Source organism: Tympanuchus pallidicinctus, unplaced genomic scaffold (assembly GCF_026119805.1).
Source record: "Tympanuchus pallidicinctus isolate F22 unplaced genomic scaffold, pur_lepc_1.0 scaffold2, whole genome shotgun sequence".
Lineage (NCBI taxonomy): Eukaryota > Metazoa > Chordata > Aves > Galliformes > Phasianidae > Tympanuchus > Tympanuchus pallidicinctus.
This window is the reverse complement of record NW_026294721.1, coordinates 8,284,530-8,307,095: the sequence shown is the minus strand read 5'-3', so window position 1 is coordinate 8,307,095 and position 22,566 is coordinate 8,284,530. Positions and strand designations below refer to the sequence as shown.

The following is a 22,566-nucleotide window of genomic DNA, read 5'->3' as shown; positions in this document are numbered from 1 at the left end:
TGGAGGACATCTGATGATGAACACAGGGAAAGAAATCTTTCTGAAAAGACACCTCAGCAGTACCAAAGCCAACCATGCTCAACTAAGCAATCCTAAACTTGTAAAAAAATAATTTAAGAAGTATTCTCTAGGACAGAATTTAAACACTTAGAAAACATTCAGCTGTATGTATGTTACAAATGTGAAAAGTTATCACTGCTTACCAGACTGGAGGCAGTAACTTCACTGTAAAGAAGTCCAAAAGGTACAATGAGGAAGTGCTCCTGCTCAGAATTTACTCTGGCCTAAGGATAAGAGTAAAAGTTAAGTTACTGGGAATATTTTAATAAAGCATACAAGTAGGCCCAAAAACATATAAGATACTTTTAATTCCTGAGTATGGAACAAGCAAGTATGGCTATAGCACATGGTCAACACGCTTATGGCACACTGAACAGACTCAGATGGTAGGTGCAGGCCAGCTGTTCAGGTTGGTGGAACACTGCTAAGTCCTTACGTTCTGCAGAAAAGACAACTAGATAACTATAGATAAAAAGAATGACATGGTGATAAATGCAAAAAGGTGTTGCATTTTTTTTAAGAATGAATTTATACTTCAACTGTATTTACACTCCAGTAAAATAGAAAGTATAAAAGAAAAAGTAAGAAAATTTAAGAATTTGGCCCACAGAATTAAAATTTCTTGATGCTGAGTAGGGTTTCACCACTGGTCCTGGGATGCCATGTGAGACAACCAAGTTCGTAATACAAAAATAATGCTGGCTTTAAACATTCACAGCTCGGAATGCATCAGTTTCAACATTGCACCATGAAAAGTACTGGACAGATAATTTAGGAGTTTCTCAAAGGAGAGTTAAAATGGAGAATTAAAAGAAATAAGTCATGGTAACAAAACTGCTCATTTCAGACGTGTTTCTCTGAGCTCATGGAGATCTTTTAAATGATGTTTAGATACAATTTTATGAAGTTCCCTACTTTGCTACTTGTTAACACAGAGTGACTGAAGTTTGAAGGAAGCTCTGCAGGTAATTTCATCCAACCCACAAACGTTCCACTGCCTCAAGATGCACCTACTTTTTGCTCACTCAGGTCTTCTACTACTTTCAACATTAAATGGATCCGTACTTCCTACTGCAGGAAAATAATTTTTTTAACAAGTAATTGATCAGTGTCCTGAAAGTTTATGGCACAAATCTGCCTTCCTTGATAACCAGCTGATTACATGCCACAGCACACAAGCATTGAACTGCACCAGCTAGTTCAAATTAACCTGTACCTTTATGAATCATCAAAATAATTCTCCATTGCAGAGTTTTAAATGATCTAAAAAATCTTTTACTTAATTATGCTAAACAAAAAACAGGCATTGTTAAAATGCCCCAAAAGCTAATGGGAAAGCTTGAGCATAAAAAGATGAACAAACAGCAGCATCTCCCAAACCACCCTACTTCAGGATTAGATCTAATAAACAACTCATGCCCAAGTGAATGAAGTAGCTGCAGCAAACCTGCAGTCTCAAATTCTGCCTAGCCCTGGAGGCACCCATGTTTACTACAAATCTTTTTACTTGACATGAAAGCTCTTGGTAACTCTGTAATTCTGCTGCTGCGTCAGGACTGCACCAGTCTGAACACTTCCACACACAGATTGACAGGGATCCAGAGAAGCAGAGGTATTGCAATCAGCTCTCTCATATGCTCACAAAGCATTTCTCCTCCATCTTACACAGTGACACTCCTCACAGAAGGCTATTTTCATCTTTTTAGTCTATTTTCCAAGAAGTACACTAGTGGCCTTTAACTTCAGTGCCATCACCTACAAATTAGATCACTCACTCACAATGAAAGAAAACCTGGAGTCAAAATCCAGCTCTGAATCAGGTGATAACATCTGGCACATTCTGAAGAGCACCTTACTTCCACAATACCACTTCATATATAAGCATACAGAACAAAGATGAGACTACTCTGTCAACGCAACAACCTTGTCCCACATCAACTTCTCAAGGTAAATTATATCTTAGTCACCTTCCAGGCATAAGAGTTAACTATCACTTGTGATTGCTGGTGACAAACGATTAACCAAAAACTTTCCAACACTGCTTTGTCCTTCAAAAGCAAAATGCATCCAAAACATTTCCAACATTTCATACTCCAAGTGCCCTACCTTCCAACTCAACTGCTAACACGTTATCCAACTTCATTATCTAAGCTCTCTTTCCTGCTCCTATGTAAAAGAAAATAAACTTGATGCATTATTTCCCAATTATACGGCCTTAGTTATGCCTCTGGGCACACAGCTCCTCATTACGCTTAACTTAATATCTAAACTCAAATATTCCCAGGGCTAAATATGACACTAGAAAGCCATCTCTAAAACTGTTTGTCTGCTATTCTTTTACAGCATTAATATTCCTTTTATAAAAGCAATTCTCACGTCATGTATGAAAAATCAGCTGTTTACAAGAACCACTCTGTTGGATACGTTCCCTCAGTAAAAGAACCAAATGGTCTAATCAGCACTGCCTGATCCTGCACCTACTCATATCGCTTATTATCTTCATCAGTTCATAATACACCTTGAAATCTCAAAAAGCAGAAATAATTAAATTGCCATATTTCATTCAGATTGCAATTAAAAACTGAAAATACATCAAGGACCACCTTTACAATGTAGAACAAAACCCTACAACAATCCAGCTTTGTTAGGAAAACAATTGACTGAGCTGCACACCACAGCTGTGACTTCACTCATGAGACTCATGTTGATCATCCTTCTGGCACATAAAACCTCCTTGATTTGACCTCCTTGTCATTCTTATTACAGATGCCAGCGATTACTCAGTCACAAAGAAAACTGTTGGCATGCAACACTAAGCTAAACAGTCCACTCATGTTCTGAAATACTACAGTTTCTTTTACAAAGAAGTCTGAAGAGAATTGTCAGTGAAATTGAATAGTATTACCAATGAAAAGATGGCTTAGCACTTCGAAAATGAAGACATCAGCTTGCAGAATAATACACAGAATTACTCAAACCATTTAAGATACTCAAAGATTCAGTCTTTTAAGAACCTTAAATTTCATTGTAAGACTTTTCACGTTCACTCTCCTAAGACACTATTCAGACTATGTAGCTGACATCCAAGCCATTTCAGTTCTTATTCTTGAGATGCAATGACTAATCTCTTCACTATTATACTGCCTTCAATACCACTTTGCTCTTCTTCCACACAAAGGGAAAAAGACAGATGATGGAGGGAGTCAGTTCACTTGTATTCTAAAACAATTGGTTCAGTTCTCCATTGATTCAATACTCACTGTTATATGATTGTAAATAAGCTGAGACCAGCCAAAGAGATCTGCTAATCTGTAGAAAGCTGCCAATTTACATCGTAGCAACTTCTCCCCTTTTTCATAAGCAATGGAATCAGACCCCCTGAGATCATTCACTGGTGTCACCATGCCAAGGCCTGAGAAGAGAAAAAAAGCACAAGGCAGTTGTGTTTAGTGTCAGCTAGAACACAATAACAGCCATCACAGTTGCAATGGCTTTTCTTGCTAGTTATTATCAACATATTAGCCTTAGAAATGAAGAGCAAGATTTAATTACTGTAGTGTCATAATGTATATTACATCAACATAATTAAGACCTCTGACAAGATCTTAGGTAGAGCCAGCACAAGTTTCTTTCTTTAATGTTCATTGGGGTTAAGGTGGCAATAAGTTCTTTAGCAAAATCTCATATAAAATACAACTGTTCATTGATAACAGAGAATTGTAACCTCAAATATTCCACTTTCTGAAACATACCGGTTTTTATCCCTGGAAAGAAGAATTATACACCCAGTGAGGTCATTTAATTGAGAAATAATAAACGCAAGCTAAAGAGAGGATTATAGTAAAGCATTACAGTTACTATAAGTCTAGTTACAGTGCATTGACAAGCATGATTCAGAGGAGCTGATAAAGCAGAATCTGCCATGACATCGTCTCAACTACAGATTTATTCTGGAGCACAGAATTGTTTTATCCTAACAGAAAACCTGTGTGTGCACATATTCACACATATTTGGGTGGTTTCTTCTTTCCATGTGTGTGTTTTTGGGTTTGGTTTTTTTTTTTCTTTTTTTGTTTCTTTTCTCTTTTTTCTGATGTTTCTTTTCCCACTTCACAAAAGAAAGCTGTGAATAGCATTTCAGTTACAAAAAATAGTTCCCAATGACCTTTGCTGTTACCAGACTATGACTGAGATTCATCTTCCTGTAGACAATCCAGCTGGTAAACATTAAAACATTTACATTTTCAACTAATGTTCACTTATCAGGCTTATCTTTCAATTAAGACATTCTTCTTCAGATGGCTTTTGATACAAATCACACACACAAATTACACTGTGTATCACCATCACTTAGAAACGAATCCACTCATTTTCTGTTTGCAGTGTTCCAATGAGAGAACAAGGTAGTATGTGAGCTTCACAGAACACAATGAAATTCACGGCATTCAACGCTGTCTTCATGTTAAGCCTTTCAGACAAGAGAATTCAACTACTGTACGTTCATGTGCACTCACTCATGTTTAACGCAGCCATTCCGCCTTGTGGTGCTGCTGGGTAGACATTTGGCACATTTGTTGTCATAAAATCTGCAATCTGCTGCAAAGCCAATAAACCCGTTGGATTCTTCCCCTTCTTAAATTGTTCCTGGATCATAGACTCCAATTCTTCACAAAAAGCCTGCAACAGGACATTGCATGTTGTAAAGCACATACACGCGAACTTCAGCTTTTCAAACACAGCTTCTATAAAGTGCCTAAATGAAAATGTGCTTTAATTCTTCTCCAAAACAGCTCAGCATAGCACTACTGGATGCACGCTTTCATTTGAAAATGGTGCTGTCTGTAGCAACAGCAATACAGGAAACTTATTTTTTTTGTAAATGGAAATTTCAATATTCTCTCTCCAAGTAACACACGCAATTGAATTCAAAGAAAACAAAATCTAGAAGAAAAGTAATTGGAAGAAAAAGAATACATCAGTATGGTTCAGAGGGAACTGAGTCAAGAAGGCATGCAGGAACACATGGTCACTGCATCTTGAAACAATACTTTATTTTGTACCTGTGCATGTGTGTGTTTCTTTATCACTGGATGAAGGAAAACAAGATTTTAGATTGTTAGTAGGTGCTGCTTTTGAAAAAAAATACTGGAAATTGAAATATAAGTAATCCTATCAGTAGGTAAATTATAAATCAAAGAAGTTGGTCCCACCTGAAAAGCAGCAGATGTACCACCACAACCCTGTTCTTGCTGAAGACAGGTCATAACACATTCTGTATCTAAAGTCTCCCATCAGTTACAATAAAAGGAACAAACTTTATGAAATAAGCTTTGTTATGTGAACTTTCTCCATGAGGAAAATATCTATAATCCTCAAATTATTCAATACTTCTAATTGTGCACCTCTTCTGGAAGAGATGTATGATAATATTCCCAATGTCAGATGACAAAAACCTGAACACAGGACAGAGCTGGTTTGCATAAGCTACCCTCAGGAGAGTTACTTGATTTCAATACTTAAATGAATGTTAAAATACAAAGCAATTTTAAAAAATGTTTTACTGTAAGTAAATAGATGATATGAAAAGAATGCTGACTGCTTACATACAGAATTCCAAAACCAAGTCTGAGAGGCTTCTTCATGAGCAGACAATAAAACTTCAATCAGATAATGTGAGAAAAATTGGGCTACTAACTTGAGAGAAAGTAAAAACAATAGAGCTAATAAATTCATCGCCTCAAAGATGGAGCGTTTTCTTTTCTTACTGGGCTTTGAAGAATCATGGAGACTCTCTTCTTCTGTTCCATCATGTTAAAATCCTGGCGAAGGTCAGGTGCCATATTCCTCTCTCTCAAGTAATCTGGATTATTTTCATCAACTCGATCGAAATATCTCTCTTTATGAGGGGCTGTTGTTGGAGGTGGTGAGGTCACCACCGCCGCACCAGAATCACCATTCATAGTACAGTTTTATGGAACCTGAAGAGGACAAAGATGAGCAAATTAAACAAGAAAATAATGGAGAACTCAGTAAGCATTTCCTGTTGCAGAGAAAAAGTTCAAATCCACCTACAGTTGGAATGGCCTCCCAAACTCAAAAGCCCTGTTTCTGCAGTTGAATAGCAATAATATAAAGAAAAAACAGTGTTAAAAGATGTGACTAGAAATGTAATCTAACACACACACAAGTTGAACGTACTATGTGGATACATGCTACACAAACCACCATAAAAACACCCACATCCAGCTCTTGAAGCTGACTCCAAAGCATGGTTTTCCAAAGCACAAAAGTCTTTCAAATCTTGTTACAGACAGCACTGCAACAGCACATGATGTCTACATTCACTGTAACTTTTTTTAAATTTCAGACATTTAAGTCAATGAAATGAGCCCACTGGCCAGGGCTCACTTCAGCTTTACACCTAACAAACAATTGCAGGTATTTACCAGAAAGCCTGAAAACAGCTGGCACTGCTCATCCACGCAGCTTTCTTGCACACACAAGAACCCCTTTGTGTAACATCAGCCCAGTTTTCACAGCACATTCTAATCTTCATTCAAAAATGAAGATTATAATGTGCCATTTTCAAATATTGGAAGATTTCATGAAGCTTTCTAAGCTTAACAGTTTGATAAAGCAGCCCCTGCAACACCTTACAACTCGGATCTCTCATTCCCAATCATGTATCAAATTCAACATTTTCAGAAAAGATAATTTTCTTTGCACATCACACACGATTAGCAAAATGTCACCAATGCAAACTGTACTTCACAGAACTGCAAATATTTAATTTGTTCAGCAAGCTGCAATGATGTACATTACATATAAAATATGTCAAGTTGAAATCCCATACCCTCATGGTATTTAGCAACGTTACCAATAAATGTGCCAAGTGAACCTGCAAGTCTTTTCCTGCAGATACAGGAATAGATAAAGGAAATTCAGTATCAGCCTCCAACTCCCTGCCCCACTGAGATCAAACACACTCAATTCAGTTATACTGATTTAGACCAGGGACTCAAATAGGCAGGAAAAACTCAATCTCAGCTACTCATTTCATTATGTACCTTCAGTTTTGTAAGGATTTGTACCATCAGAATCTGATGATACTGGAAGTTACTGCAATTCTTTTTCTGATGCAGAGGGAGAGGTTGTATGTATTATTATCCAAATAATGATTCTCCTGCTGCACGTTAGAGCTGGTAAATATTGACACACACCTCTGCTTTAAAATTTTCCTTAGCTTCTTGTCTTGAATTGTGCTTGTCTGTGAACTGGATTAGGCATATACCTGCATGTTTATTAGCTAAAACCACCTCAGATGTGGATGCATACAGAAAAAGTAAGCTATTTTGCAATGCAAAATACGTTGAGCAAAATCAGTGCAGTGAAAAAAATGATCTACTTTGAGACATTAGAATCAGTAGATCTCATCCCCTCTAATTCTCACATTAGAAAACAGGTCTGCCAGCCATTCCAAAACGCAGTGAACAAATCACTCAACACCCACTACCCCATTCCACAGCCTATTCTCTGAGCTCCACTGCCAACCCCAATGTCTCTGACTCTTTTTTGTAAAACAACAGCTTGCAGACCCAAGTAGGTGCTCTGCAGACCCAACCACCCCCACCATGGCCCAGCACAGACCCAGAACACAGCACATCCACACTCTTGGCTCCACGCTGCTCCCAGCAACCTCACAAAGGCAATCCTCAAATGGGACCACGGCATTGCACTGAGCTTCTGTTATTCCTATTCTAATCTGGACTTTGAGAAGGATCTGGAATGCAATATCAACAGGAAATTCAGCATTCATCTCTAGGCAGTCCTTTTACAGCAGAGGTTAAACATCCACTTCGTAGCTCAGTCCCACAGACATCCACTGAAGCCACTGAAATGTATCCACAAATTTCCTCAAAAACCCTTTGTGAGGCAGGCAAGGTGGACTCTGCCGTGAGACCTTCAGCACCACGTGCACAGACAAAAAATAAAAGGAATCTGAACAGTTAAGCAGAGCAGACGGGGAAGTCAGATAAGCTGCAATGGACTTTTTGCCATGCTGCTTGTTTTTGGCACCAGTGTGTCAGGGACACCACACCCTTAACTGAAAGCCACGGCTGGAAGCTCAGCGCACAAAAAGCCTTCCTCTGAGAGCAGAAACTTTCCAACAGAGAGCTGTGGATGCCCCATCCCTACAGGAGCTCAAGGCCGGGCTGGATGGGCCCTGGGCAGCTTGATGAGGTGGGGGCAGCCAGCCCATGGCAGGGCTTGGGACTGGGTGGGCTGTGAGGTCCTTCCAAACCAAATCATCCATGATTCTATGATAGATTATCACCAGGAACAGCATCCATCACTAGGGGCAAACCCATGAAACTCACATCACAGCTTACAGCCACTGAAACAATTAAATCCATTTATCTCACATATGTGTATGCATAAACTCTATAAATTTCTTAAAGGACACTGCACCAAATGAGAGCCATCAAGCCAGTTCTCAGCATATGGGACTCACTGTGTGCACAGCTATGGTCAGGAAATGACTGTCAGGAAAGCAGCTTTATACAACTTATAGTGCATTTACAGACAACAAACACTGCTGTCAAAAACATCCTGAAATTATTATTAATACTTAGGGTTACTTCTCTTTTTTCAAAATTATAACTATAGTTTCACCTCCATTCACCTACGAGGAAGTGCTAGGAGGTTGAACCCAAACAAAAGAAGAAAGGTTTAGAAGAGGAACGACACAAAACTGTTCCTGCTAACATCCAGAAAGAAGAAAAATGTCAGTGTTTTACACAGCTTATGTTCCTCAGCACTCTGTAAGGAGAAGCAGACGATGCACTTCCAGTTTGATAATTCTACACACGTTAAGACAGAAACAGCCAACAAGAATCCATAGTAACTCAAGGGCACAGTAACACTTCAAACTAAAAAAAAATACACAGATTTTCAAAACCACAGTGCATTTGGGATGAGATTCCACTGTGGTCAATAAACACATTGAAAATGTTAATATTACTCCTAATAATACCTGGAAGTTGGGATAGATATCTCAGATTTTATAGGTTCAGTGTTTCTTAGCTTGTAGCACCATCATGAATATCATGGGAACCTTGAGGAGCTCTTCATGGCTCACAAGAAGCTCTCAGCTAAGGCAGCTATCTGCATTTCTTGGAGGAACACTGCAATCACTTAAAGGTCGGGTGGCTTTCTGTCGCTGGGGAGAGGCTGTGCTTTTTCTGTTGTTTTTTTTTCTTTTCAATTATTATGGGTTTTTTTTGTTTTTTTTTTGCTATCACAAATAGCAATAGCACTCACTTGTAGTGAGTTATTTTTGTTCCTCCACATCCAAAGGAAAAGTATTTTTGCTGATGCTGCAACCAGACAGGACTTGATCTAATCTAAGGGCTCGCTGCCACCGAAGGACCGACCACACCTCTTCACATCAATGCCGATCAATTTGAGCCACCTGCGGCCAACTGAGAATAAAAGCACTCTCTGAGAAGCAGGAAGGAGCTTGTGTCAAGACAAGGGAGCCCAAAAGACTTGAACCAAATTTTAAACATATTGCTAGCTCTACAGCAGCACGTGCAAAAAGAAACCCACTCCATTCTTCTCCTTAAACAAACAATTAGAACAGAGCCATATGATTACTTCATTCATTCTTATTATTAGGTTTAGAGTTATCTGATCCAAAATCTTGCAAAATCAAGTCATTTCAAAGAGGGGAAAAAAAAAACCCTACAAAATAGAACACCAAAAACTTAGAATCATAAATATGACTTGTTCTTGTCCTGGCAGCTTACAAATCCCCTGTGCAAAATGCTCTATGAGCAAAACACTCGTATGGGAGCGTGTGTCCAACTTGCAAAGTGAGTCAGCAGAACTCAGCCCAGAGCCACCACTACAACTCCAGTCACTGGCAAAGAAGGCTGAAGCACGCAGCTGAACAACGATGTGGTAATTTGCTTTGCACCCACTTGTTTCTGATGGTTTCTCTGAGTTCTCTCCTCTCTGCCAGAACTCACAGAATCAGAGGCATTGAAGGGAACCTGAGATCCCCCAGTCCAACCCCCTGCTAAAGCAAGTTCCCTACTGCTGGTTGTACATGAAACCATCCAAGAGGGTCTCAAATATCCCAAGAGAAGAAGAGTCTGCAATCCCTCTGTGCAGCCTGTTCCAGTGCTCTGTCACTCCCAAAAGTAAAGAAGTTTTTGTTTGTGTTTAGATGGAAATTTCCTGTGTCTGAGTTTGTAGCCACTGTTCCTTGTCCTGCTGCTGGGCATTGCTGAAAAGAGCCTGGCCCCATTCACTTGCCTGTTTGATAATTAAGCACTGATAAAATCCCTTCTCAGCCTTCTCTTCTCCAGGCTGAACAGCCCCAGCTCTCTCTGCCTTGTCTCATGAAGGAGATGGTCCATCATCATCTCTGTGGCCTCCTGCTGGAGTCTCTCTTAGAAGTTGTCTGTCCTTTCTAAAACAGGGACCCCAGCATTAGGCAGAACTGTGGCAGAAAAAAGGTTTGACGAGAAGTTCCTGGAGGACGGAATGCAAAACAAATGGAGCTGGGGAGCTGTGCAAAGCTGGGGCACAGAGCAGGAACTGGCAGAAGGGAGCAGGGGAAGGCTGGGGTGAAGTGCTGCCGCTGGCAGTGCCACTCAAGGTCACCAAGTAGCTGTGCCACACTGACAGCACCAACACCAGGCAGCAGGGAAATGGTCAGGAGTCACCTACAGACAGCAAGGATCCATCATCATCTGTGCAAAGAGCTGCTTGCAAGCTTATGCTGTCACTACTTCACCCTATATTCTGATGCTTTCTGTATTTTTAACAATTTTCATTTACTTGAGAACAAAATTTGTCCATCTTGCTCCCTGAAAAATTATTTTATCGGTATAATAATACAAAAATAAATGATTTATTGTTTGCACTACACTTTCCACCATGTTCAGTGAGAACATTTTGGCACCAGTGACATTGGATTTGTTCTTTCCATTTCAAATGTTTCCTACTGAACTCTGAAGAGGAAAAGTTGGCGCTATCTTAGGAAGTGCACGAACAAAGAAAGCAAATCATGACCGTACTTCTTAACAGACAATGTACTTTGCATCATGAATAACCAAATTATTTTCTTTACCAAATGTTCCTGGCTCATGCATCTTTGAAATTTCCACTGCTTTTTGTTTTTGAGCAGGAAGAGACTACTTCGTGAACACAAACACTTCTTTATGTTGTACTGAATGAAGGCTCCACCATCCCACTCACCAGCGGAGGTGCTGCCAGTTAAATACTGGGTTCTCAAAATACAGAGAAAACCAACTGCATGCTTATCTCTCTAGAAATGCTGTGTTTCAGATGTATGATATCATGCCTTAGTATCTATGACAGTAATTTAAGAAACAAGCAGGATGAGAGGAAAAGGCATTTCCAATTCTTACATTAAAGCAATCTCTTAGACTGATTACAAACATGCAAAAAGCCAATAACCTAGTTCAAATTCAAGCAAATTCCATATATTTATGAAACAGGACTGCTTTAGGGAAAAGATCAGCAGGAAAAGTGAAAGAATGTCACTGCTGAAAGCTACAGTCACAGCACAGTCTCAAAATTGGCAATTCAGACTAAGGACCAAACTAAATGTATTATTTCAAACAAAACACAGTGCTTTATATCACACTGAACTCCCCACTGCAAGATTTCTGAGCTTAGCTTCTACTGATCAGCTCTGTCTTTACCTGTGATGTCTCTGACTGTAGCCAGCTCACGGGAAAAACCAAAACAAACCCACCCAAATAAAAACCTCAAGGTCCTTCCTTATTATCTGGTCTCAACTATAGCAATTGTTCTATTAAACCAGATAATGCTTCCTACAGACTCATGTCCAGCTGCACAGAATGCAGAGCTGGTGTAGCTCTAAATAAAGATAACACTTAAAAAGACAAAGACTATCACAAACTGCTTTTCTTTTGAAAGGAAGAAGATTTAAAAAAAAAAAAAAAAAGGCATGACTCTTGAAACTGACAACTTGCATCTCCTGATGGAGGTCAATTTTTCCTCATTCTTTCTTCCCAATCCTAACTTTCTGCTAAGTAGTTTCTTTTTAAGCTTACATGACCAAAAATGTCTATTCAGCAGAAGAATTACCTTGCTTTCACTTCTTGGATTCAGTAATTTTTTCCAAGTGATTCTGATATTGCACTTCTGGAAAGGTTTGATGAAAATTCATGAATGACTAAGGACAGAGATGGCAGAAAGCAGGCTGGATAAGGCCCTGGGCAACTGACGTAGGCAGTGGATGTCCCAGTTCACTGCAGGGGAGTTAGGCTACACAACCTTTAAAAGTCCCTTCCAACTCTAAGGATTCAATGATCAGAAGCTATACTGTTCACCTAACAGAAAAACTCTCCCTGCATCAACACCTTGAACCAGGGGAGCACCTGTGGTCATGGTGGCTGCCTTTGAGGACTTTGGTTGCCCCTAGAATAACCGCTTACAGTTCAGTGAACAACACGGGCTTCAGGATTGAGCTTCAGAATCATACCATTGCTTTTCAGACATGTTTCTTTTATGAAACTGTTCCTGCATTGGAACTGACACAGAATTTGCTGCTCACTGAACCTGGACTTAAGGAGCCATCAAATAAGCTCATACTGCCAAATAAAACCTGTCAAATACCACAAGAAGCTGATCTGTATGCATTTTTGTTTTGAAAACCTGGGTTCCAATTTAAGAAGCTTCTCAAGTAAAAATCTTAGAATTACCCAATTAATAACATAATACCACAAAACTCAGCTGAGCCCAGCTAATGCAAAGGAGTACAGCCAGAGGTGAAAATTATGCCAGAATTACTCAGTGTTGAAAAGGTAAAATCTGAATTCTGGAGCAACCATAAATGACTACCAGGAGGTGCAAAGACAGTGCTGTGACCAGACAGTCTACAGTAATCACCAAATAAAATAAAGAACATCAAGCAGCAAAATTAGTTTCCCTAACCTTGAAACAAAAACGCTATTAAGATATAAATTCTGGTCCTTCTATACACACTTCAAAAAGGAATGAAATACTACAGAAGTGCAGTGGCTACAGAAATGAAGCAGAGGGTAAAGGACTACCTTAGCAGGATGAGCAGCTCCACCTGTCTGGGTACACAGAATGAGCTGCTCTCAGGGCCTGTCTGTCCTGCCAAGAAAAACATGGACAGATTTCATGCTGGAGAGCAAGTGTCAGACACATTTAGCCTTGAATCAAGATGGAAGTTTCCTATTCACAGACACTGGAATCCTGTGTCTTTGCTTCATGAGTCTTTTCAAAATATAAGCTTTAATCCAGCTTCCAGAATACATCTTACTGTGCCTGTGCTGAGATCAGAGTTCTGTCTGCTTCTGAAATCTCTGAATCTGCCTTCTTTCTTAGGCTTTGAGAAAAAAAGAAAGTTCCTACATGCACAATGTGCTCATGTATTTACTGCTTCCAAAACACTTCTAGTGCCTCCTGTTTATTCATACAGCACCTTATCCTGAGGGTAGGCTGGTGACAGGAGGAGACTGAATGTCAGGCAGAAGACTACCAAAAATCCTCCTTAATCCTTCTCTTGTGCTCAGGTCACACTGATCTAGCCTGTGATTAGGACAAACTTTCCATAAGATCAGGTAGGGCATCTCTATCTCTTTTTAATGAAGTGCAACCCTGCCATCAGAATAATTCAGGTTCATCTTACCTAACCAATCTCAGTGACCAAAAGGATGCACGTTCCTGAATACCTTCACCTGTGTCACTGGTTGCTCAGATGCCATTAGCTGTTTAGTCCAGAGAATTCTGTAGGTTCATTTCACTTGTTTGTTTCCCCCTTTTTATTTTTAAAGCTGTGTGAAGTTGAACAGCCTGTAGAATAAAAGTGGCTGTAGTAGACACAACTAACTCTGTCTTACTGACAAAACGATAATGTTTGTTGAACAGAAAGCAGTGTTGAAAAGTGTTTTCCTAGCCCTGCTTATCTGCAGCATTACATGTTGCCACTGATGTCATACAGGATCAGCTACACCAGCCCCCCAGTACAACAGAGGAATAGCTGTCATTTTCATCTTTCATCTTCTAATTAGACAAAAGCATCTGCGGCCAGTGCAACATTAATTTTTTTTCCCCCATTATTAGTATTCATGGATGGTGGTAACACCAGAAAGCTTGTGTTCCATTACATTCACTGCAACTAAAAAAGCTTGTGTTCCATTACATTTACTGCAATTAGGGTCACAAGCCCACACAAATAAAGAGGTTTAACCCAAGTCCTGTTATTTTTAGGTTTCTGTGAACCCACATGCACTTCCCAGGCCTTGCGCTGAACTCGCCAACAAAGCTGTGCCCACACGTTTCTGAGCACAGGGCAAATCTGAGCTCCAGCTCTCCTAAGAGCAGGGCCCCAGCTTTATGCCAGGGGTATTGAGAAAGCTTGAGACAAACCGATCCGAGTGTCTGTCTCAAAAACAGACACTGGTCTCAAAATGAAGTTGCTAATAGCTGCTAGGCTTTCAATTCCAAAGCTAATTGTTGAAACCACAAATGCACACATCATTTAGAACAGAATGGCTTGGCTTGGAAGGGACCTCAAGGATCATCAGGTTCCAACTCCCTGCCACAGGCAAGGCCACCAACCTCCAGATCTATCACCAGACCAGGCTGCCCAGAGCCCCATCCAACCTGGTCTGGAACACCTTCAGGGACAGAGAATCCACAGCTTGACTGGGCAGCTTGTGCCAGCGCCTCACCTCTCCTTCTGTAAAGAACTGCCTCCTAACATTCAATTTATCAAGGGAAGAGCCCAAGCTGGCTGAAGTAAAAATAGGTATTTAATTTGCCAATGTAATAAATTGGAATGAAAAAAAAAAAAAAAAAAAAAAAAAAAAAAAAAAAAATCGATCTACAGTTTTAATATGCACACCTGAAATCAAGTTTTCCTAGGAAACAACAGATCTGAAGACATGAAAGACCCCAAATTGTTCACTGGTATTCCAGGCAGTCCCTTGGAAGGAAAGCCTCCTGCTTACACAGAGGTGGCACTCACACTCACCTGAGGGCAGCCTGTGGCTGCCTCACAGAACTGCAAGCCCAAGGAGACACACAGACACTGTGCAGGTGGCTTCAGACCCAGTATGACGGACAAGGTTTTACTAGTGTCCATCAGTAACTTGGGGGCTCTTCTAACACACCAGGTGAAGAGGAACAGTGAGGGTTCTTCCCCACTGCAGAACAGAGGCTGCAGTACTGCAAGAGAACCAGGGAACTCATAAGCAGCTTTAGGCAGAAACATAAAGAAGAGGCAGAAGACTCCTGTGCTTATTTGAATGCACGAGTATACAAGTTACAGGTTCCCTAAATAACAGCAGGCCGGGTGCAAAGACCAAAGACTGAGACAGAGTACCTTTCTCCTTCCTTCTTGATGTTCTGTGACCTCAGGGTTCAGCAAAACATCCAAAATTAACAAGACCCCTCTGCTGTGCAGTATGATGACAGTAGCATCTCCTCACTTTTCCTATATTGGAAATACAAATTTTGAAACCCTAATGGTACTACACTGGTTTTGTTTTAAGTGAAGAAGGCTGGACATTCTAAAATCAGACAGGAAAATCTACCTATTTTAAAATGTTTTGGAAACAAATGGGTATGCCACATCAGTGTCCTGGGGAAAAGAAAATACCAACCAAAAAACCCCACCCACACACCCAATGTTATCATGCATATAAAAACAATCTTGCTTTAAAGTATTAAACCATTGGGAACATCCACTACTGTTCATGCCACCCGGACCCTGTGCTTTCCTAAAGCACTGTGAATAACAAAAGCTCTTCCAGATGACAACTCATTTTTGAACAGGAACACAAATGCTTTCCTGAGACTTTAGAAAGACAATAAATTTCAGTGCCTGAACCATTAGATATACGATGCATAGAGGACCGACCGAAACACGCAGTGCAGGCCAAGTGGCCCCTTTTTGGGCAGGATCCAGTTATTTTTGCAGAGACTGAATAGTGAGGAATGAGATTTGAGAGCTGTGCTGGCAACAAACAGAACGGCATTTAACTTTTTGAACTGTTCTGCAATAATCACTTTTAACAGAAAAGTTAGATTACATTTGGTACCTTGTTTATGGGGGAGGAAACAATAGGTCATCACCTCCCTCAGTTATACAAAGACAGCCCTAGACTTAGCACAGCCAGGAGCTCACTTTATAAAAATCAAGCACATGAGCTAGTAGATTGTTTTACAGTTAATTCCAACTCTACAGACACGCTGAACTTAGAGACTTATAAAAAGTTCCTCAAAGAGGACTGAAAATTCACAAACTTTCTAAGTTCAACTTCTTCATTCATCAGAAATTATTAAACCTCACTGACAGGTCTTACATAAGCTCTTACATCCTGATTTAGAGACAAGAGGCTCTTATTAAAGCAAGGCCAAGCTGAAATCCCATAAGCATATCAGTTTTGCTTTCTAGGCTGAAACCAAGTATTAGCACAGTCCCTACTTATTACAACAGAGAACAGTGTCACTAATGTTAGACTGTCAATACAACATCTATTTATGCCACAAAATCCCATTTGCTAATACGTCCGTTGCTCTGTCTTCTCCTCTACAGGACTTGCACGGACTTGGGAGGACAGAAGGGCAGAACACAACTTCCAGAGCCACCAACTGCGCCGCAGCACTAATTGAATGTGCACAGAATTTGACATGACATATGCTCAGACTTTTTTTTCCTTCTAATAAGAGCTCATCCTTCAATATGCATCTTATATCTGAAACAGAGGTACACTAGAACATTGTCTTTGTTTTACAGTATCTCATTTTTGTTTTGGTAACATTCATTGCTACTTACAATTAAGTAATGAACATTAGCAAAAAAAAAAAAAAAAAAAAGTAGTAATATTAAGAAAATTATAGGCAATTAATGTAGCTGCTCTGGAAGATCATGAAATCACACGAAGAAGGACCAAGAGGCCAAATAACAGTGTACCACTAGCTGGCAACAGAGCTGTGAGCCAGCAAGAAGCAGCACGCCTGAGCTCATGTTTGATGTACCTTTGAAGATCCTGAGATCCTGCAACAAATGCTTCCAAGAAAATGTAATCCTAGGTCTTAAGACTGGCAGGTTGAGATCTTTGAGAAGGAACTACCTGAATATGCATGGCAACAAGATGCATGAACCTCAGCCATTACTTTCTGGCAGAGCATGCAAGTGACTCAGGAGCTGCTGCAGTGATTAGAGAGCGTGCCGACATGGCGCTGGAACAGCAGGCTTGATAGAAAAGCAGCACAAGCATTGCTGATGGGTGTGCTATCAGCCAGAGCTCCAAGAGAGAATTAGGGTACGTAAATGAGGTTGATGCTAAAACAGAGACTGGAGATTTCATGCAGGCTCAGATCAGGCAGGTGAAGATGGTAGAGATCCTGAATTTTTCATGAGTGTCTCACTCATGTTTACCTGAGGCTTTTGTAGGTGGCACTCCCAGTGCTTTCAAACTGCTTCCTAACTTTGATGGGAGAGGGAGGAAAGGACAGAAATCCTAATAAGATCCAACACCAAATCAGTTTTTTGATGCAGCAGATTTGGAAAGAATGTTAAAATCCTATATGCAGAAGGAAATAAGTATCTTTGTTTTAGTTACTGCAAAATACACATCAATGTGATCCAATCTGACATACTTGAAAATTTATCCTCAAGAATCTAAGTATCTTGCTGTATCTTTCTAACCCACATAGGAAACCTGGAGAACGCAAAACTAAAGACGAATTTTGAAGCAAATCTTCCCTGTGAGACTTTCACTGCACTTTCAAATGAAAAATCATCCAAATGCAGACCTTTAGTATGCATCATCATCCTATTTGCAAACCAGCCAACAGCCAAGCTTATTTAAATTCAAAACACCTCCTTTAGGAGGTGGTGAATCAGGCATTTCTAACTCCTTTACTTAAAGGCAGAAGCATAGGAAGTTAACATGGCTTGCATTCTTCTTCTTCAGCCCTACACTGAAAATTTCTGAGCACTCTGTACACACGGCCTCTTTGAAGATGGCTAATGGCCTTCATGTAGGACTTGGAAGTGACTGCAAGGCACAGTTCACCACCTTCCACAGTTCCCAAATCCAAGAGCGTGTTGTTTTCGCTCTCTTGGAGCAGCCTTAGCTTTAATCTAAAGATGAAAGACATGAACTATGCATAAAAATGTTACTGGAACTCATTTTCCTGCATTAGATTGTCATCTGTTCCATATGAGGAAACAGCATGTCAAAATGCCCCAATGAATTCTATTTTAGGAGCAACTCATTTCTGTTTTTCTTTTACCTAGGGGAGTGTGAACACGCTCCCAACTCCAAAGTTATGCAGTTGTGTTTCCTACTTCTGGGTAAACCTCTGGGGTCAAGCACACCTACACAGCAAGAGATGAAACACCACGAGGAAACAGCCTTCCTGATGATGCCACCTCCCCTGTTAGGCAACTATTGCACAAGCACATATAGCTTGACAAACCAGCATCATGCAGACTTGGGCCTTCCACCCAAGACTATCACTGTCAAGTGGAAAAAAAAAAACCAAAAAGTGTTTGCTTTGCACTTTTTGCACTTTGGGGTTTTAGAATCAAACTGGGGAGAAGTGCAGTAATCCCACTTCTGCAGTCACTACAAATCACACTAACAGTTTGTGCCCACTTTAGCTAAGTTCCCTTCAGAAGCCCAGGCATCTACAGAAGCCCAGACTTCAGGAAGCCTGACCACTCTCACTTTCACTGGGACTATTTATTTGTTTCTTAACAAGGACCACTTTAATCTCCAGAGGGTTACATTAATCAACCAAATGAAGGAGAACAGACAGCGTACGGAAAAACAAGCCACAGCAGGAAGACAAAAGCAAGCCTGATGCTTGCTCAGTTACTGCAATGGAGCCTCTCCCACATCAGCTGGTAAACTGCAAGATTACCACCCGCACTCTGCCCTGCTGTATGCACTGAGTCCATCCATGAAGGCAGCCCTCATCCAAGAGCCTGAGCTGGCTGCACATACATTCAGCACTCTGAGACCCTGTGGGACGGGCAGCCTTGACAGAAGCAGTCCCAAGTCCCAAGGAAAGCCTCAACATCACGACAAGACAGAGATGCACACTTGCCCTGAACAACCCAAATATCCAAAGCACAGATATGTACAATTTTGAAAACTCAATTACAACCATTATAAAGATTGAGAGAATAAAATTAAACAAATGCATTCTGCATTCAAGTCACAATGTAAAACATGGAAGGTTCCTGCCTGACACATAACCATGCTTCTAGATCAAACTAACTGCTATCCATCCTCAAAGACTAACTTCTTTAGGCTGGGATTGTAGTAGATAACAAGCATTTGAAGATTAAATGTAAAAAAAATAATAATAAATCAAATGTTTCTACATGTCTTATTTGGTTGCCTAAAACCAACTCCAGTGACTCACACTGCCTTTATTCAGACCCTATCCAAACTCCCATCTCACATCTGCTTATATTTGCCAAGCAGTAACCAGAAATCAGAGAGAGAACCTCCAACAGAACATCTCTCAGAACATCCCAAGTTGGAAGGGACCCACAAGGATCCACACAGAACCACCCAAGATTCAAACTCCATGTTTGAGAGCATTGTCCAAACATTTCTCAAATCCACTATGTTCTAAAAATCACACAAGCCAGAGCTGTGCCTATCATCTTAGAAATCTAAGTTAAATTACTGAACATCAAGGATAGAGTCATGTCAAACCTGCTGGGAGTCAGACAACGACCCTGAAACATCGGCACCCAAGTTGTCAAAGAAACTCTTTGTAGAAGCCCTACTGCCACTCCATGTTTCAGTCTATAGAGACACACAATAAATTATACTTACTACACCATTTTCATGTTCTATCTGTATCAAGATTCCATCACGTTCTATCACATTTCTCCCAGAAGCCTCCCCTGCAAGTGATGCACTTCGTGCAGCCCTTTTAAATTCAGCTACCTTCAGCCCCACAAGTTACTTGCTTCAGATTTGTTAGGGTTTTGTTAATAACTAAACAAAAGCTTGTCAATTCCAGTGCTCAAGTATTCAGTCTATCACCATTATCACCAGTAATGGCTCACCATTACTTCCAACTTCATGACTTCATGAGTAAGCGATGGTTTCTGTAGCTGCCAGAGTAAACACTGTTTGGGGTATTAGAGACTAAGCTTTGGTGTTTGCCTGAATGGACAGGAATTGCCAAATAGCCAAAGTAGGGGCTTAACTTCTCAAACATTCCCATAAATACGGCCAGTGGTGCACAGTTTGAAGAACAGCATCACTAACACACACATCTGGTGTGCTACTTCAGACTGTGAAAAAAATTACACGTTATAACATTCCTCATATGACTGATACAGAGTGTAATCTTTACACTGAGTTGAACTCCTGAACGTAACGTGGCGATGCTGTAAGTGCCATGGGCCAACACAGCGTGTGACTTAACAAAACGGTGTGTTTGAGATACATTCTGTGCAAATACCCTAGTGAAAATCCTCCATGTAATTTAACCCAGACTTTTAAGGCTGTTCCTGTCCTTATGGTATCAGTTTATTTTTTAATTCTATTTCAATTTATTTGTCTCATCTCTCTTCCCTGAACTAAACCAACCTCTCCTGACTTGTATTTGTCCACTATTTTCTTTCCTATTAGTTCCTGATTCAGTGCAGAATTCCAGAGGTCTATCAGCTAAGGAATGGGAAATGTTTCAATGTTTTCTTCCCTTTAACTTCAGGCACCTTAAAGAACACCACAAAAATCAGACAGCTTTATGAAGATGTTTAGTAATACACACCACATCTCACTTAAATTATTCTAATTTATGAAAGTTATCATTCCTACCCTTGATCTTCCTCTGTGTCAGCCTCTATTTCCTTGCTCTTTTCCAATGACCTATACAATATCATCACCTGAAATGTCATTTGTTTCAGTGCTTTAGATCTCTAATAATAGTTTGAGAAAAAATTAATGGTAATAAAAACTGAACAGACCATTATCCAGCCATCGCAGCCTATATATTACAAATTTGTCCCATGTACATAAGAACCTCTAATCTAGATGAGCTAAAACGTGCTTTAAGAACAAAACGTCAAGACATTCATGAGCCGTCTTAGTGCTCCTACATTCCCATGTTCCTTCAAAGCAGCAATACGTTCTCCTTGCTGAAAGAGCTGCAGTGTCTCTGCTGAGTCATCCAATCGCTGGATACGACTGCCAAACAGTTGTAGCCTTACATAGGACTTCTTTCCTTTTATTATCTGATGCTGTCTCTAGTTCACATATATTTAACAGTAAATGACAAGGATGAATGTCTTCATAAAAAAAGAGATTAAATATAATTTTAACAATGCTCATACAATAGCAAATAATGCCACACACACACGGTTACCTTTAAAACAGTACTTATTTTTGAAATATAGGCTGTCAAGCACTTTTCCAATCAAGTTCCACTTCTGGAATGCAAGTTGGCTAACTTCAACATTTAAGTGTGTGCAAAGTGCCATTTAAGCCCTTGATGTTATGGCTAAGGAATTACTTGAAGCAATTTGGAGGACTAAGATCTAATACACAGTTTTATACATTTGTTCATAAAACATGAAAATACACTGAATTTATGAATAATGAAAACATCACTGGTCACTTGGTGGACGCTGCTCTGGAAATTACTTCTACCTAAAATTAACAGGAAATTCAACTGACAGCTGAAGGGAAGTCAATAACACCCATTAAGCATGGTCAGGAAGAAACCTTTCAAACAACACCACGTTTCTGTCCTGCTCTAACCAAACTACTTTCCACGCCTGAACTTCCTTCCAAAAATGAAGCTTTATACAAAAACACAGAAAATAGTTAGAATAGAAGAATATATAGTTAGAAGAATAGATGCTATATTTCTACCTCTGTTTCTGTTCACATCCAATAATGTACACAATTGATACTGGCAAAACAATGGTATCTATGAGCATTTACAAGTTCTCCCCTGGGTCTGAAATACCTCAGCAGGAATTAAAGTGCGATTCAGTGTGTCATAACTGCACAACTTATAAAGCTATTTTGACCTCAGGCACCACCAATTCCCCAGTCTGCAGATCAGTATCTTTCCATTAAGCAGGGAGAAGGCAGCACAACCCTCCTCTTTGCAAACGTTCTGCAAAACCTCCAATCTTACATTGTGCAGAGACACACGAGTGTCTCTCGTTAGCCTTGGCATGGACAGTCTCAGTTCACACATGGCAATCCACAGGAACAGCAGCAGGATATCTCAATATGGATACAAGGTTTCACCACCTCAGGGCTCTTTATAAAGTCTGCTCATACTGTGTTGACTTGGGGTTTTACAGTGAAAATAGGAATTTCGTAACATATACCCACTACATGAGATACAACGCACTGCGTTACATAAACCAGTACTTAAAGCCTCCTACTTGCCTACGCATTTTTTTATCCCCTG

The 22,566-nt window shown here is 40.1% G+C and overlaps 1 protein-coding gene across 16 annotated transcripts in view; it reads right to left on the bottom strand.

The window, feature by feature from the left end:
• ADD1 (adducin 1) overlaps positions 1-22,566 on the bottom strand; it is a 57,895-nt gene that overhangs the window by 23,100 nt on the left and 12,229 nt on the right. For 15 of the 16 annotated variants that reach the window (XM_052683060.1, XM_052683062.1, XM_052683065.1 and 12 more), the window contains exons 2-5: positions 5,826-6,038; positions 4,575-4,737; positions 3,321-3,472; positions 204-284 (exon numbers count right to left, since the gene is read on the bottom strand). In XM_052683060.1, coding sequence (XP_052539020.1) covers positions 204-284; positions 3,321-3,472; positions 4,575-4,737; positions 5,826-6,020 — 591 coding nt within the window. In that variant the 5' untranslated portion in view covers positions 6,021-6,038. Of the gene's footprint in view, positions 1-203; positions 285-3,320; positions 3,473-4,574; positions 4,738-5,825; positions 6,039-13,175; positions 13,215-22,566 lie in introns of those variants that run through there. The other variant, XM_052683061.1, reaches the window with a different exon arrangement.